Source organism: Danio rerio, chromosome 6 (genome assembly GCF_052040795.2).
Source record: "Danio rerio strain M-AB ecotype USA chromosome 6, GRCz13ab, whole genome shotgun sequence".
NCBI lineage: Eukaryota > Metazoa > Chordata > Actinopteri > Cypriniformes > Danionidae > Danio > Danio rerio.
In genome coordinates this window covers 7,975,681-7,990,874 of record NC_141026.1, presented here as the reverse complement: position 1 = coordinate 7,990,874, position 15,194 = coordinate 7,975,681, and the positions used below count along the sequence as shown (strand labels likewise).

The 15,194-nt window shown below is 33.6% G+C and overlaps 1 protein-coding gene across 2 annotated transcripts; it reads left to right on the top strand.

Moving 5' to 3' along the window:
• The first annotated feature begins 790 nt into the window (after positions 1-790).
• Positions 791-14,120, top strand: atg3 (autophagy related 3). Of its 2 annotated transcripts, none has more exons than XR_015492527.1 (12): positions 791-979; positions 5,429-5,470; positions 5,560-5,609; positions 7,757-7,827; positions 7,894-8,001; positions 9,010-9,059; positions 9,454-9,544; positions 9,647-9,681; positions 9,764-9,919; positions 10,864-10,991; positions 11,331-11,901; positions 11,979-14,120. XR_015492527.1 is itself a non-coding variant. In NM_200022.1 (12 exon segments), coding segments are annotated over 12 exon segments (954 nt in total). In that variant the 5' UTR covers positions 794-907; the 3' UTR covers positions 13,413-14,003.
• The last annotated feature ends 1,074 nt before the right edge of the window (positions 14,121-15,194 follow it).

Sequence of the window (15,194 nt, the reverse complement as noted above, 5' to 3'; positions counted from 1 at the left end):
ATTTTATTATATACGTTACATATTATACATATCAGTTTATAAAACATGCTTGCCAACTATTATTGTCTTACATCTTGAGAGAGAACGGTTTAATAAAGCAATGTCTGATGGCTCTTCTTTCAACATTTGATTTTGCATGAAGATGTTGGCATATTTTGTGACCTGGTGATTTGTATCCCTCTTAAAGCTTGGAAGTTGACAAATAAGTTTTGCTTAAATAACAAGATTAAAGAAGTGTCATACAAAATTCTCCATAGAAATTATCCTGCTAAACATGTTTTGGAAAGATCTAAACTTAATATTTCATAAATGTGAATTTTAAATAATTAATACAAATATCAGTATTAGATGCAAGATTGAAATAAATACATTTAAAAACTTAAATACAAATAAATAAATGTTATTATAAAATATGGAATCTATTATTTAAAAAAAATAAGATTAATACAATATAATAATTCAATAATTGCTTAATAATTAATGAAAAATACGGTTAAACAAGACAAACAAATTTATTAAAAACAAACAAATGCAAATTCGCATTAAAATACATAGAAACAATCTAAATATAAGTAGCAATAAATCAATATTGCACAACAGAAGCTAAATATATATATTCCCCAAAAATATATTAGAATTTAGGATGCTTACATGTAATTAAAATATAATCTTATGCATCTAAAATAAAAGATTAAAAAAATCACCGCTCCTAGGTTTTGCTTGTCAGAATGGTCAGAAAGAGGCGTCGTGTAATATCGCGATATCTGAAATGCGGAAGTGTCTGTCAGATGATTTAGGTCATGTGGTGTGGCTCGGCTAGACTGTCTTTAAACAGTGTAGTTAAACTCAAGCATATTTCATCAGAAAATCTCAGCTTGATCGCCAACGTGAAGACTCTTTTTCCAGCATGCAGAACGTGATAAACTCGGTGAAAGGCACTGCTCTGGGGGTCGCGGAGTTTTTGACGCCAGTTTTGAAGGTAAGCCCAGGAGTGTTAGCATGTTTTGCAGTCCGCATCAAGTAGCTGCTGTGTTGTATGTGAGGTTTAAAAAGAGTTAGAATTGAGATTAAAATACTCTGCTGGTGCAGTATTGATCAGTCAGAAGCGATCAATAACAACAGTTACGAATGTCTATTAATGAAAACATGCAACCTGTGAGATGGCCCGAACTTCAGCAGACGGAGTTTTAGCAAAAACAAACAGGCAAAGTTTTTAAATTGAGGTAAAGTTGGTTTTATATTCGCACATTCTGACTTTCTCCTTAATAATATAATTTCAGAATGGTGTTTTTTGCAAAATCTAAATAGTGAAATCATATTATCAGCCAACGACTATCAAAGTACAACATTGTTCACAGTCAAATAGTGCTAATGTTGCTTTTAAGTCACACTTGCTGGTCATTTCAGACCCAATATTAAAAAGTAGCATGGTAAACATTATAGGGAGAATGTCACAAGTTGTCACTAAACGAATGTGCAAATATAAAACCAACTTTACTTAAGTGTTTATATTGAGGTAAAGTTGGTATTTATATTCACACATAAAGACTTTATCCTTAATAATATATTTTCAGAAATGTATTATTTGTAAAATCTAAATTGTGAAATCATATTAGCAGCCGATAACTGTCAAAGTACAACATTGTCCACAGTCAAATAAATGGTGCTAATGTTGTTTTGAAGTCATACTCGCGTGCTAATTTAGACCAAATATTCAGATTAGCATTGTTAACTAACAATATAAAACTAACTTTACATCAATTGATGACAATTTCTTGCAGTGTGAGGTCAAATTTAGCTTTTAGAAGATGTAAGTGTTGTGTTTTCGTCGAGCAGTGATTCATAAAGGTGTCACATCAGTCAGGTTGTCAGGGTTTTCCTGTAACACAGTGAACATAAATGTTTGTTGACAATTTATTTTTAAACCCTTTGCAATCATATGTTGTTGATGTGTTCTCTAACATAAACAAAACATTTATTACAGTATTTATTCATCTTATGTTGTTCACATCAAGTTAAAAAACTAATTGTTCATTGTTAGTTTGTTTAACCTCACCATGTGTTAATTAATAGGCAACTTTGTATTTTATGCAGATGATACACAGCAACATTTTTGATTAAGGGAAAGTTGTTTTTTTTTATTCACACATTGGGACTTTCTCCTTAATAATATAATTTCAGAAATGTATTATTTGCGATTATTCTACATTGCAAAATTATATTAGAAGCCAATGACTATCAATGTACAACATTGTTTACCGCCAATTAAATAGTGCTAATGTTGTTTCGAAGTCATACTTGCATGCTAATTCAGACCGAATATTAAAAAGTACCATGGTAAACATTATAGGGAGAATGTCACAAGTTGTCACTGAATGAATGTGTGAATATAAAACTAACTTTACCTTAGTGTTTATATTGAGGTAAAGTTGGTATTTATATTCAAACATTAATACTTTCTCCTTAATATAATTTCAGAAAAGTATTATTTGCAAATTATACTAGCGAAATCATATTGGCAGCCAATAACTATCAATATCATATAAATAGTCCTAATGTTGTTTTGAAGTCAAACTTGCATGTGACTTCAGATTGAACAGTTAAATTAGCGTCATAAACAATATAGGGACTGTTAAAATCAACGATTGTGTGAATAATAAACCAACTTTATCTTCAATTCCGTTGGGTGTGAGGTCAAATTTAGCTTTTAGAAGATATGTCGCGTTTTCATCGAGCAGTGATGCATAATGGTGTCACATTAGCCAGGTTATCAAGTTTTTCCTACAACACAGTGAACATTAATGTTTGTTCATAAATGTCATATTGTAGCACTTTAAAATGTTTCGTTAATGTGTTCTCTAACATTCATTCATTCATTCATTTTCTTGTCGGCTTAGTCCCTTCATTAATCCGGGGTTGCCACAGTGGAATGAACCGCCAACTTATCCAGCATGTTTTTACGCAGCGGATGCCCTTCCAGCCGCATCCCATCTCTGGGAAACATCCACACACACTCACTCACACTCATACACTATGGACAATTTAGCCTACCCAATTCACCTGTACCGCATGTCTTTGGACTGTGGGGGAAACCGGAGCACCCGGAGGAAACCCACGCGAACGCAGGGAGAACATGCAAACTCCACACAAACACCAACTGACCCAGCCGAGGCTCGAACCAGCAACCTTCTTACTGTGAGGCGACAGCACTACCTACTGTGCCACTGCGTCACCGTTCTCTAACATAAACAAAACATTTATTACAGTATTTTTCGTCTTATGTTGGTAACGTTAGTTAATGAAACTGTAGTCGTTCAGTGTTCATTTTAAATCACAGTGCATTAATAAAAACATAATAGGCATGGAACGATAACTGTTTTCAAGGTATACAGCGGTTTGTAAAAGTCAAGGTTTTAAAACCGCCAAAATTTTCTGTAATACCATTCCTAAGGTTATGTGTAAGATTTTTTCTTTTCTTTTTTTTTTTTTAACTTTTTTTTAGGACAACAGTATCTTCAGCAGAAAGAAATATCCAAAGATGCCGTTTTAAATTGTAAAGAAATTTTAGTTTTTGAAACTAATGAAGACAGCAGAAGTCAAAGATTAATTTTAAATCATATAGCCTGACATGTTTAGTGCTCCAAAATATGATAAATCTTTCAAAAAAATAAAATGTATTGTTTTTAAAGGGAAAAAGGTTTTTGTTTTTTTACTCAGATATTTAAAAATAATATATTTTAGAGCAGTAATAACAATACCGTGAAACCGTGATTTTTTTATCCAAGGTTATCATATACTGGCCCATGCCTAATACATGACTGTGTATTTTATGCTGATGATACACAACAACTTTTTAGGTTGAAGTTGGTTTTATATTCACAAATTCATCCAGTGACAACTTGTGACAGGCTCCATATTTTGTTTACCATGTTACATTGAATATTGGGTCTGAAATCACATGCAAGTATGACTTCAAAACAGCATTACTGTGATTCATTTGACTGTGAACAATGCTGTACTTTGGCTGCTAAAATGATTTCCGAATGTCTGAATCTATAACCAACTTTACCTCAATGGTTTTTTGAGCAATTTTGCCGGGCAATTTTGCAGAGTGATGTTGCCTGCTTTTCTTTTTTCTTTTTTTTCTTTTTTTATTAAAAATGGGCAACAATGTTGTATTTGTACCCCATTGCCATAATTAGTTACCCAGTGATATTGTTCCTCTTTTATGACATAATTTTCCAAAGTTGCCCAGCAGCATTGCTAAAAAAGTTACCCTGTGTATCATCAGCATTATTAATGAATTAGTCAATGTTAAGATTAACATTAACTGTGATTTATAAATCCGTTTATGTCATGTTAGTATATAAATACATTGTTTTAATAATACTTACTGTAAAGTGACCATCAATTCTTAAGTTAACTTTCTTTCAAAGCTGAAACTTAAACGTATTATCTTTCATAAATTAAAAGGCTTAATATATAATTTAATTAATTAATATATAATTAATATAAAAATGGTAAAAATTGAACATACAGAGGTTTTGTCTTGAGCATTTGGCCTATTTGTTTGGGATCTTATACAATTAGGAGTGAATTTGTGCTTCGTTTGTTAAAAACGCAAAATTCTTGTTTGTGCTCAGTAACAACTTGCATAGATCATGTAAATAATTCAGTCAGTGTTTTTAAATAGCAACCAAAAAGTAAGTTAGAAACTGCAAAAAAGACAAATCCCACGCAATATGAAAAAAAAAGTATATTGAGCACCTGTTCAGTCACACGATCCTCATCCAGTTTTTAGGGAAGTGGAGGACAGAAACTAATTGTCAAGCTGATAACGTCTATCGTGCAGCATTTTTTGTGGAACTGCCATACCTTGTGATTCACAAAATAAATATGTGACATTAAATATGTCCAGGAGTTTGGGTCACTTCAGTTTTTTACTAGGTTGTTTCACATTTATAATGAAAAAAGTTATAAATATAAGTATGATGACCATTTAAAGTAATAAATAAAACAGTAATTTAATAAATACCTACAATTTTACATTATATAAATAAAATAAAACAATGATTTTTTAAATGCAATTTAATAAGTTTATTTTCAACTATCTGCTAAATTCATAACTAAATGTATTGCAACTGTTGTACAGTGACTGCTGTATTTTCATATTAATCATGTGTGTATTTGCATTCAATATTGCAGAACAGTATTAAAGTAGTGCAAAATAATATTGATTTATAAGCCGCATCTGTTATTGATCTGTTGACCGCAGTCTACCAGATAACTATTACTTTGACAGATTTAACTTATCAAAAGGGCAAGGCACGGTTTGTCAACTTGCATTTGAGTTAGCAAAACTCTCTTTCAGACAAGTCATCTTTATTGTCCAGATGTTATTTATATCCTGTGTTGCTTTTTTTTCCAGGAATCTAAATTTAAAGAAACTGGGGTTATAACTCCAGAGGAGGTGAGTGTGCATTCTGCCTTTGTTATGGTTGGAAGTGTGCAATTTACATGCAATGATTCAAACTCAACAGTGCTTTATTTTCTTTGCAGTTTGTTGCAGCAGGAGATCATCTGGTTCATCACTGTCCCACATGGAAATGGCAAGAACACACACAGTTGGCTTTTGTGATTTATGAGGACTCCCCATAAGTGTAATGTATTTTATACTGTAAAAAACACTTATATGGCCTAACTCTACCCCTAAACCTAACCCTCTCCGGAAATCCGTGGCAAAGTTTAATGTGAAAAAACCCTGATTTTAATTTATTTAAAATGACAAGTACACAAGACATGTCCTCATCAACCATCTCATTTAGGGCTGCTATGCGAAAATATGCGATGTTGCTGTTGGGTTTTGCGACAGTGATATTTCTTGCAATATAACATTTTCCCTAGAGAAAAAGTATTTTTATTTGTCTTTTAATAAATGATTTATTTATGTAATGATCATACAAAAATAAACGGGTAATAATGGATATTTTTCTCAACTAATAAACTTTTCTAATCTGAATAAACTGCCATGGTGCAAGCGTTTCAACACTACGAACGAATGAAAACCTGGGCAGATATTCTGAGCCTTATTGGCTGTTGTCAATTTCCTATCTAAACTTTACTCTCTTCATTAGTTTTTATTTACAGCTCTAGATTCACCCTCTAACCAATAGTAGAACAGTATATACTGGCAAGGCAGTCAGTGCTGATAGTCTCGAAATAGTTCAATATTCTGCTCTGTGAATATTTAATTTCTTCAACCCAATTATCTATGCATGAGCCACACATGCTCACCGGATAAGCAAAGACCATTTAAATGAACTCGTTCACTGTCAACAAAATGTGGTTATTGTATTGGCTTGTTTTTTTTTTTTTATCAGTGTAAGTCAAGTTATTGAGCTAAATGTTAAAAGACTTATAAAGATTTTTTATTTTAATAAAATCCTAATATTTATTACAAAGCATCTTCAGTCTGTTTTCGTCCAAGTGCATTCAGAGTTTTTTGTTTTGGCCCAGAATTTTCATTTCAGTGCATAATTTTTAATTTATTAAAATAATAATAGTTATTATTACAAAGCAGTTTTGGTCGACGTTTTTAGCCAAGTACATCCAAGTTTTCTGTTTTGTCAATGAATTTTTTATTTCGGTGCATATTTTTTTAATTTAATAAAATAATGATCTTTATTACAAAGCATTTTCGGTCTATTCTCAGCCAAATGCATTCAGAGTTTTTTATTTTCGGTGCATGTTTTTAATTTAATTAAGTCATTATAGTTATTACAAAGCATTTTTGGTCTGTTTTTGGCCAAGTGCATCCAGAGTTTTTCGTTTCAGGCCAGAATTTTATTTTCGGTGCATTTTTTTTAATTTAATAAAATATAGGCGAGGCAGTGGCACAGTAGGTAGTGCTGTCGCATCACAGCAAGAAGGTCGCTGGGTCGCTGGTTCGATCCTCGGCTCAGTTGGTATTTCTGTGTGGAGTTTGCATGTTCTCCCTGCGTTCGCGTGGGAGGTGCTCCAGTTTCCCCCACAGTCCAGAGACATGCGGTACAGGTGAATTGGGTAGGCTTAATTGTCTGTAGTGTATGAGTGTGTGTGTGAATGTGTGTGGATGTTTCCCATAGTTGGGTTGCGCCTGGAAGGGCATCCGCTGAGTAAAAATGTGCTGGATAAGTTGGCGGTTCACTCTGTTGTGGCGACCCCGGATTAATAAAGGGACTAAGCTGACAAGTGAATAATAAATAACTATAGACATTACAAAGCATTTTTGATCTCGATATTCAGCCAAGTGCATCCAGAATTTTCAGTTTCGGCCCAGAATTTTAATTTCGGTGCTTATTTTTTGGTGCTTATTTTTTGGTGCTTATCCTGATTTTCAATTTCAATGTATTAAAAAGCAATTTCTTGCATCTTTCTACAATATTAATATATTGCATGTACTATTATCACGATAACAATAATGTTTAATATATTGTGCAGCCCTAACCTCAACATTGTTATATTATGGTCATACCTATGTCATTATGCAAATGTTTGTCCTCATAAATCACTTAAACAAGCACACACACACAATTTTACCTGCTATCTATATAGAGACATACCATATACCTCCATTGTTTTTATGTAGAGCCAGTTCTTAATACTATTATCTAGTCCTAAAATTAAATGCTTAAGGCTTTTCAGAGGAATGTCAGATGTACAATATGCTTCAGCTTCTTTTCTGTGGCCTTTTAAAGCATTTTTTTTGCACTTTTAGGGCATCTGGAGAAGAAGCAAAGGTGAAGCCCTATCTGCCCAATGACAAACAGTTCCTATTAACTCGAAACGGTAAGCACAGTTCAAACGTTTTGTTTGTGGAATGTATTAAAGCTGAATATGTGTTTTGTGCTTTAGTTCCATGTTATAAGCGCTGTAAACAGATGGAGTACTCAGATGAGCTGGAGGCCATCATAGAAGAGGACGATGGAGATGGCGGATGGGTGGACACCTTTCATAACTCGGGTAAGAAACAGAAACTGAGTGTATGTGGTCATGTGACTATGTTAAAAATGTCTAATTTATGCACTTCTTTTTTAATGCACTTTTGATATGACGAGTTCATTTGCAAAAACAAAAAACATAACTCTGCTTTTATTAATTTTGGAAATTTATAAACATTTGGAAATGTTTTTTTTTTTTCATTCTAACTCTTTATAGTGTTGGGCCGGTTCCTTTCATATCAAATCACTTTTATTGTCACATCATCAGCAGCACGTGTGCTATGATGAGTGAAAAGCTGGCTCCAGACAGTACAAAATACAGATTTTGGTTTTGGACTGGTTTATACGTCCAAAGCGTTTATGCGTCAAGTGACCGGCTTAACCCTCGGCGCATGCAACGCGCGTAGCTGTGCATTTATACTTCTGCGCGCTGTCACTGTTGGTCTGCATTAACACTTTCGAAACTCCAGTGGGCAGTGAGGTGTTAATGTTCCTCTGTGTCGAGTTTCTTTGCTGCTGTTTTGTTTTTTCTGAACGCTTTCTGAATGTACAAGTGGCTCAAACTCGCTCATTTTGAGGCAGGAACCGGCGGACATGCAACAGCTCTAACTTTGAGGTAAACATAAAACAAAACTTTCCATCTGGAGCTCCTTCACGGGACTCCACACTTGTAAACAATCGCTTCATTGAGCTTGTGCTGCTCTCAGTCCTGCCCTGACTCGTCAGCACTACCAAGCTGACCAATCACAGAGCTTGCTCTACACGTCGTTGCAACGTGTTAAATTTTTTGAGAGGTCCACGTCAGCAACGCCGACAGCCACGGCGTACGGCTATGCGTCAACGCGTAAGCTGCGCAGTAGCATATGCGTGCGCTTGACGCAGAAGTATATATCAGCCTTAATGTTAGCAGGTATGGCACAAAATGTTTTTAGATGCCATTTACACCTGTTTACAGAGTGATCGGATCAACAAAACCATATTTTAGTATCATGTGTCAACGGAGCCTTATAGACTTTTTTTGTATTGCTAGGTGTTACAGGGGTGACTGAAGCTGTTCGGGAAATCTCATTGGATAATAAGGTTAGGAAACACTGTGTGAATTACTTAGAAGTTGGAAAAATAGCATTTTTAGTAATGCTCGTATGTTTTATTTTCTATATTTTCCAGTTTTAGTTTAATTTGACTTATTTTGTGTGTGTATGTTGTTAATTCATTCTTATTTTAGATTGATAGTTAAGTTCATTAACTTGAAAATGAGTTTTATTATTTGTCATCAAGTTTTAAATAATAGTTCAAAGTAGTTTTTGCATTTTCTTTTTTTAATTAATTTATTTTTAAAATTGCAATTTTTCTAAATAGGTTAATTTTTTGTTTTTCATAGATATTTTAGGTCATCAAGTTAAACTAAAAGAATTCTTTATACTGTACATTAGGTCGCTTATTATGTCATCATTTGTTTTGTATTCAAATGAAGGATAATATGAATATGAATGTGAAGACGGGTGCCTGTGGAAATAGTGGAGATGACGATGATGATGAAGAAGGAGAGGCGGCAGACATGGAAGGTAGACCTGAATTTTTATAAATTTATTTATTTATTACAATATTGTTAATACAAATTGTTATCTAGTCTACACAACTTCAACACAATTCTGTTTGTATTTCAGAATATGAAGAAAGTGGACTTTTGGAAACAGATGATGTGAGAAATTAAGCCAAAAACATGATTTCCAACAACATAATGTGCTTTTTCTTGAATTACTTGTTCATGTTTATTTCTGTAGGCCACTCTTGACACAAGTAAAATGGCTGATTTAAGTAAAACTAAGGCCGAAGCTGGAGGGGAAGATGCCATTCTACAGACAAGAACTTATGACCTGTATATCACATATGACAAATATTACCAGACCCCAAGACTATGGCTGTTTGGATATGATGAGGTAATTTTGCTTTATTATGCTTTGACGTGATGCAATATATTAATATCTTAGTATTGTTGCTGTATTCAATTTGTTTACAGGGCCCATTTCCTATTTTCATATATTAGCGTTTATGTAATGTGTAAAATAACAGTTTGTGATGGTAAAAAAAAGTGTGAAAAAGGTCAAATGAGTTGCTATCTGACATGCATTGTAAGTGGCTGACCAATAACAACAGAATTGGGCCCTCTGACCAATCACAGCAGAGCAGGCTTATAGAAAGGCAGGGTTTAGAGAGACCCGGTCCTTAAACAAACCATTTCAGACACAGTAAATAAAGAGCTGCAGTGTTTATTATAAAATAATAAAGCATTTCTTAGACCTTAAGTGGATGTAAACCTGTTGTGAGAGACCTCCAAAAACTAAATGTTACATTTAAAATAATAGGTTCTCTCTCAAAGGCTCATCTAATAGGCTTTTTACTCATTTGAGGCCACTGCTGAATTATTTTGACGATTTGGCACATCTTGATGTGGTTCTTTAGGAAATAATTTCATGATTAGATTTAACCCTCACTTTTGCTTTCATACGTATTGACCCAGAGACAATTCAAAACAACCAAAATCACAATAACCAGGACTCAGATAGCCATTATCCTTATTTATTCAGCTACTCCTCAACCATAATGATCAGCATTATTAATTTTAAAGTTTATTTTATGTGTTTATTTACTTTGCTGTTTTTTTTGTTTGTCTGTTCACTCCTTTATTGTTATATGTTTAATATGGGGGGGTATATGATCATTTATGTTAATATAAGTGTTTTTAAAAGAGAAATAAAAGTCGAAATTGCACATTTGCATACAACAAATGCTTTTTTTATTTACTTGTGTTTCATAAAGAAAGTTGAATAAAACCAATAATAATAGGTGGACTTTAATGGCAGAGCGTTGTGCTCTTTCACAGGACAGACAGCCTCTAACTGTGGATCAGATGTATGAAGACATCAGCCAGGATCATGTTAAAAAAACCGTCACCATTGAGAATCACCCTAATCTCCCTCCACCTGCTATGTGCTCCGTACATCCATGCAGGTAAATGCAAACATTTATACCTGATTTGATTAGCATATTTTTTCAGAACAACTTGGTTAACTTAAACTCACGCCAACACGGGGAGGACATGCAAACTCCACACAGAAATGCCAACTGGCTCAGCCAAGACTAGAACCAGCGACCTTCTTGCTGTGCCACAATGCATTTCATTGTATAATATTAAGTTAAAGCTGACATCACCAAATTACATTATATGTTTTTTTTTAGATCAAATTTCCTCAATGTTTCATTTATTATCTTATTTATTAATTGACTTCCTTTCATTTACAGTACACCTTATTCAAACTAATAATCTGCTCTTCTGTGTTTATTTGACAGACACGCTGAGGTGATGAAAAAGATTATCGAGACTGTGGCGGAAGGAGGAGGTGAACTCGGGGTCCATATGTATCCTTTTTTTCCGAAAAAATCTTCTTAAAGGGTTAGTTCACCCAAAAATGGCAATTCGGTTATTAATTACTCACCCTCGTGTCATTCCAATAAACCAAGGCTTTGTCTAAAATCGCCTACTACCCAGTAGGTACTGCATTTGTTTTTAAACTTACTACTCAACCGTTAAAAAAGTATGTTCTGTACAGTATGAATGTGATTAGTTTGAATGGAACTCGGGCGTCCTACATCCACCATTTTGTTATGATCACCTACACCCATCAGTTTCGTCACTTCACTCCCATTCATAAATTCTCTCGTGGTGCATCACAGAATAGCATTGCATTGGTAATTCTTGAATTCAGACCTACTACTCGGCTTGCATGCTGTTTGAAGCGTACTATAGTATGGACGTATGCAATTTCAGATGCAACCTGACACCTTAATTGATCTTCAGAACACAAATTCAGATATATTAGATGAAATCTAAGAGCTCTCTCATCCTCCATAAACAGCAATGGTCCTGAGTTTAGAAAAGCAACCAAAAACATAGTCAGAACATTTCATTTTAAACATTCACTGTATATGGAGGATGAGAGAGCTCTTCTTGATTTGTGTTCTGAAGATGAATAAAATAATTGGTAATTATTAACATCAAGCATTATTTTAGAAGCACATTCTGTTCTGTTCAGCAGATTTATTATTATCATTATTATTTTTTAAATATTTCTAAATCATTTATCCTGTGCTCATCAATGCTGCATTGTTTGTAGTAAAACGTTGTTTCAGTTACTATAAACTTCAGTTTCAAATGATCATGCAGAAATCAGAATCAAAACAAATTTAAAATCAAGAAAAACATTAATTTAGCCAAACGTGTTCAGCCCTTTTGCTTATCAGAATCATAAAATGAACATTACCAGTTTGCAAAATTCTTCAACATATCTTATTTTCTGTTCTAGTTTACTTGTTCAAAACCTGTTTCTTTCTTTCTTAAGATATTTTGATGTAAGATAAGCGCTGACTTGTATAGTATGTTTTTTTTATTATGAGTGTCAATGGTTACCGCTTTGCAACATTCTTCAAAATATCTTCTTCTGTGTTTTCGTTTATTTGTTCAAACCGTTTTTTTTCTTGAAGATAATGTGAACAAATAAACAAAAACACAGAAAAAGATATTTTGAAGAATGTTGCAAACCAGTAACCATTGATGCTCTTAGTGAGAAAGACAAATACTATACAAGTCAGCGGTTATATTACATCACAATATCTTCAAGAAAGAAAGAAACAGGTTTTGAACAAGTAAACAAGAACACAAAAGAAGATATTTTGAAGAATGTTGAAAAATGGTAACCATTGACACTCGGGAACATTATGGAAGTCAATGGTTACGACATCACAATATCTTCAAGAAAGAAAGACAGAAAGAAAGAAACCACAGGTTTTGAACAAGTAAATGAGAACACAAAAGAAGATATTGTAAAGAATGTTGCAAACCGGTAACCTGGTTACGACATCAAAATCTGTTTCTTTCTTTCTTTCTTGAAGATATTGTGATGTTGTAACCATTGACCTCCATAGTATTTGTTTTTCTTACTAGTTTCAATGGTCACAGTTTTGCAACATTCTTCAAAATATCTTTCGTGTTCTTGTTTACTTGTTCAAAGCCTGTTAGTTTGTTTCTTTCTTGAAGATATTGTGAACAAATAAACGAGAACACAAGATACTTTGAGGAATGTTGTAAAGCGGTAACCATTGACTACTTAACCATCAAAAACTGTGAAGTAAATGGTTTTGACATCACAATATCCTCAGAAGAGGAAATGAACATGTTATGAGTAAACAGAATATTTAAGTGAACTGTACCTTTAATTCATGCAGTTGTTATTGTAATAAACAAATGTTTATTCCCCTTATAGATCACTTTACCTTAACCTTCCTAACTCCAGGTATCTTCTGATTTTCCTGAAATTTGTGCAAGCTGTCATTCCAACAATAGAGTACGATTACACAAGGCATTTCACCATGTAGATCCCACAGCTACGACAACATGGATTGTTTCTGCGCTAAAGAAGCGGCGACAATACGAACCTCGAAAGACTCTCTGTCCTGAAAAATGCTGGCAATGGTGTATGAAACATCTGGGAGAGGATCTGACGGTCAAATCACACACTCACACACACACACACATTTAAATCCAGTTTCCTAACTATTCTTCAGCTTAACCTCTGTACTATCACTTGCTCTTAATGCTGTCCTGAAATGAAAAGTGTTTTATTTTATATTTGCGTTACAAAAATATATAAAAATATAAGCCATGGCAAATAATAAATGGCTGTTCAAATATGTTGGTGTTATTTGTATGTTCATGATCATTTTGTGTGTGCGAGGTGAGCTTGTTCGATATGCCAGCTTGTCTTAACGCGTTGTACTTTGAATGTAGGAATCTCTGTCTTGGTTTCTGATTATTGTTGTGGTAAAGATGTATTCACAAATCCAGCGGACTACATCTATTGTATTTGTGGATTTTAACGTATTGTACACAATGTCAGGAGAAGCTGGAGCTAAATTGGTGCTTTGTTCTATGTTGGTCCACAGATAAACACAAAAACAGTTACTAAATAATAAAAGTCTGTGTAGTCTTTAAGGGAATTTAATTCATACACCTTAATGCAACAATGAGTGCTATTAATTCTAAGATATGTGAATCTGTTAATAAAACACTCTTTTTATGGAGGATTGCTAGTTGTATTAACTACTTTGGGGTTACTGTGCTATATTTACCTCAGGAAATATATTGTTATATGTGTAGTGCTCCTCACAAAATAGACAACACTAAAATAAGATGTAAAATACACTTTGCTGAAGCTATTATTAATGTAAGTTAATGCTAATTTCAACTAACATATATTTATTTGGGTTTTAATAAAGAAGTAAATGTTATTTGATTTAACTGAGCTGATGGGAAGGCTAACAAAAACGAACTAATAATGCAACAAATATATTCATTGTAATAAATTTGGACATTGTGTAAGCTGTCAAGTATATGCTAACAAGGGTTTTTAAGGTTTTTTTTTCCTAATTTAGATGTAAAATGTCGTTATTGTAAGTTGTTTACATAATGTCATTATTATTATTATTATTATTATTATTATTACCTCAGAAAATATATTGATAGTTTTAAGTGCATTGCTCATCACAAAATAGACAACACTAAAAGTGTAAAAATACACTTTAACGAAGCTGTTGTTAATGTAAGTTAACGTAAGTTTTTTTAGTTTGTTTTAATAAGAAACTAAATGATATTTGATTAAACTGAGCTGATGTGGAGGCTAACAGAAATGAATAAACAAGTCAATAGAAATCATTGTAAATTTTGACGTTGTTTAAGTTGTCATTTGTGTCCTAACAAGGACTTATAAGTCATAATTTTTCCGCTGAAAAAAATGGTTTAAACCAGCATAGGCAGGTTGGCTGGTTTAAGCTGGTCGACCAGCCTGGTGTTAGAGGGCTCTTGGCCATTACAGGCTGGTGATGGACCAGCTAAAACCAGCTTGTCCAACCTATCCATGCTGGGAGCCCAGCCCAAACCAGCAATGTTCAGCTTAAACCAGGATGGTCAAGCTGGTTTTAGCTGGTCATTTACCAGCCTGACTAACTAAGACCAGCCTGAAATGGCCAAGACCCTTCTAAAACCAGGGTGGTCGACCAGCTATCAGCCAACCATGCTTAGGTTGATTCAAGCAGTTTTTTTCCAGCAGGGTTCTTATTATTATACTAAAATTAAATATTATTCATAGTAATATTTGTGAT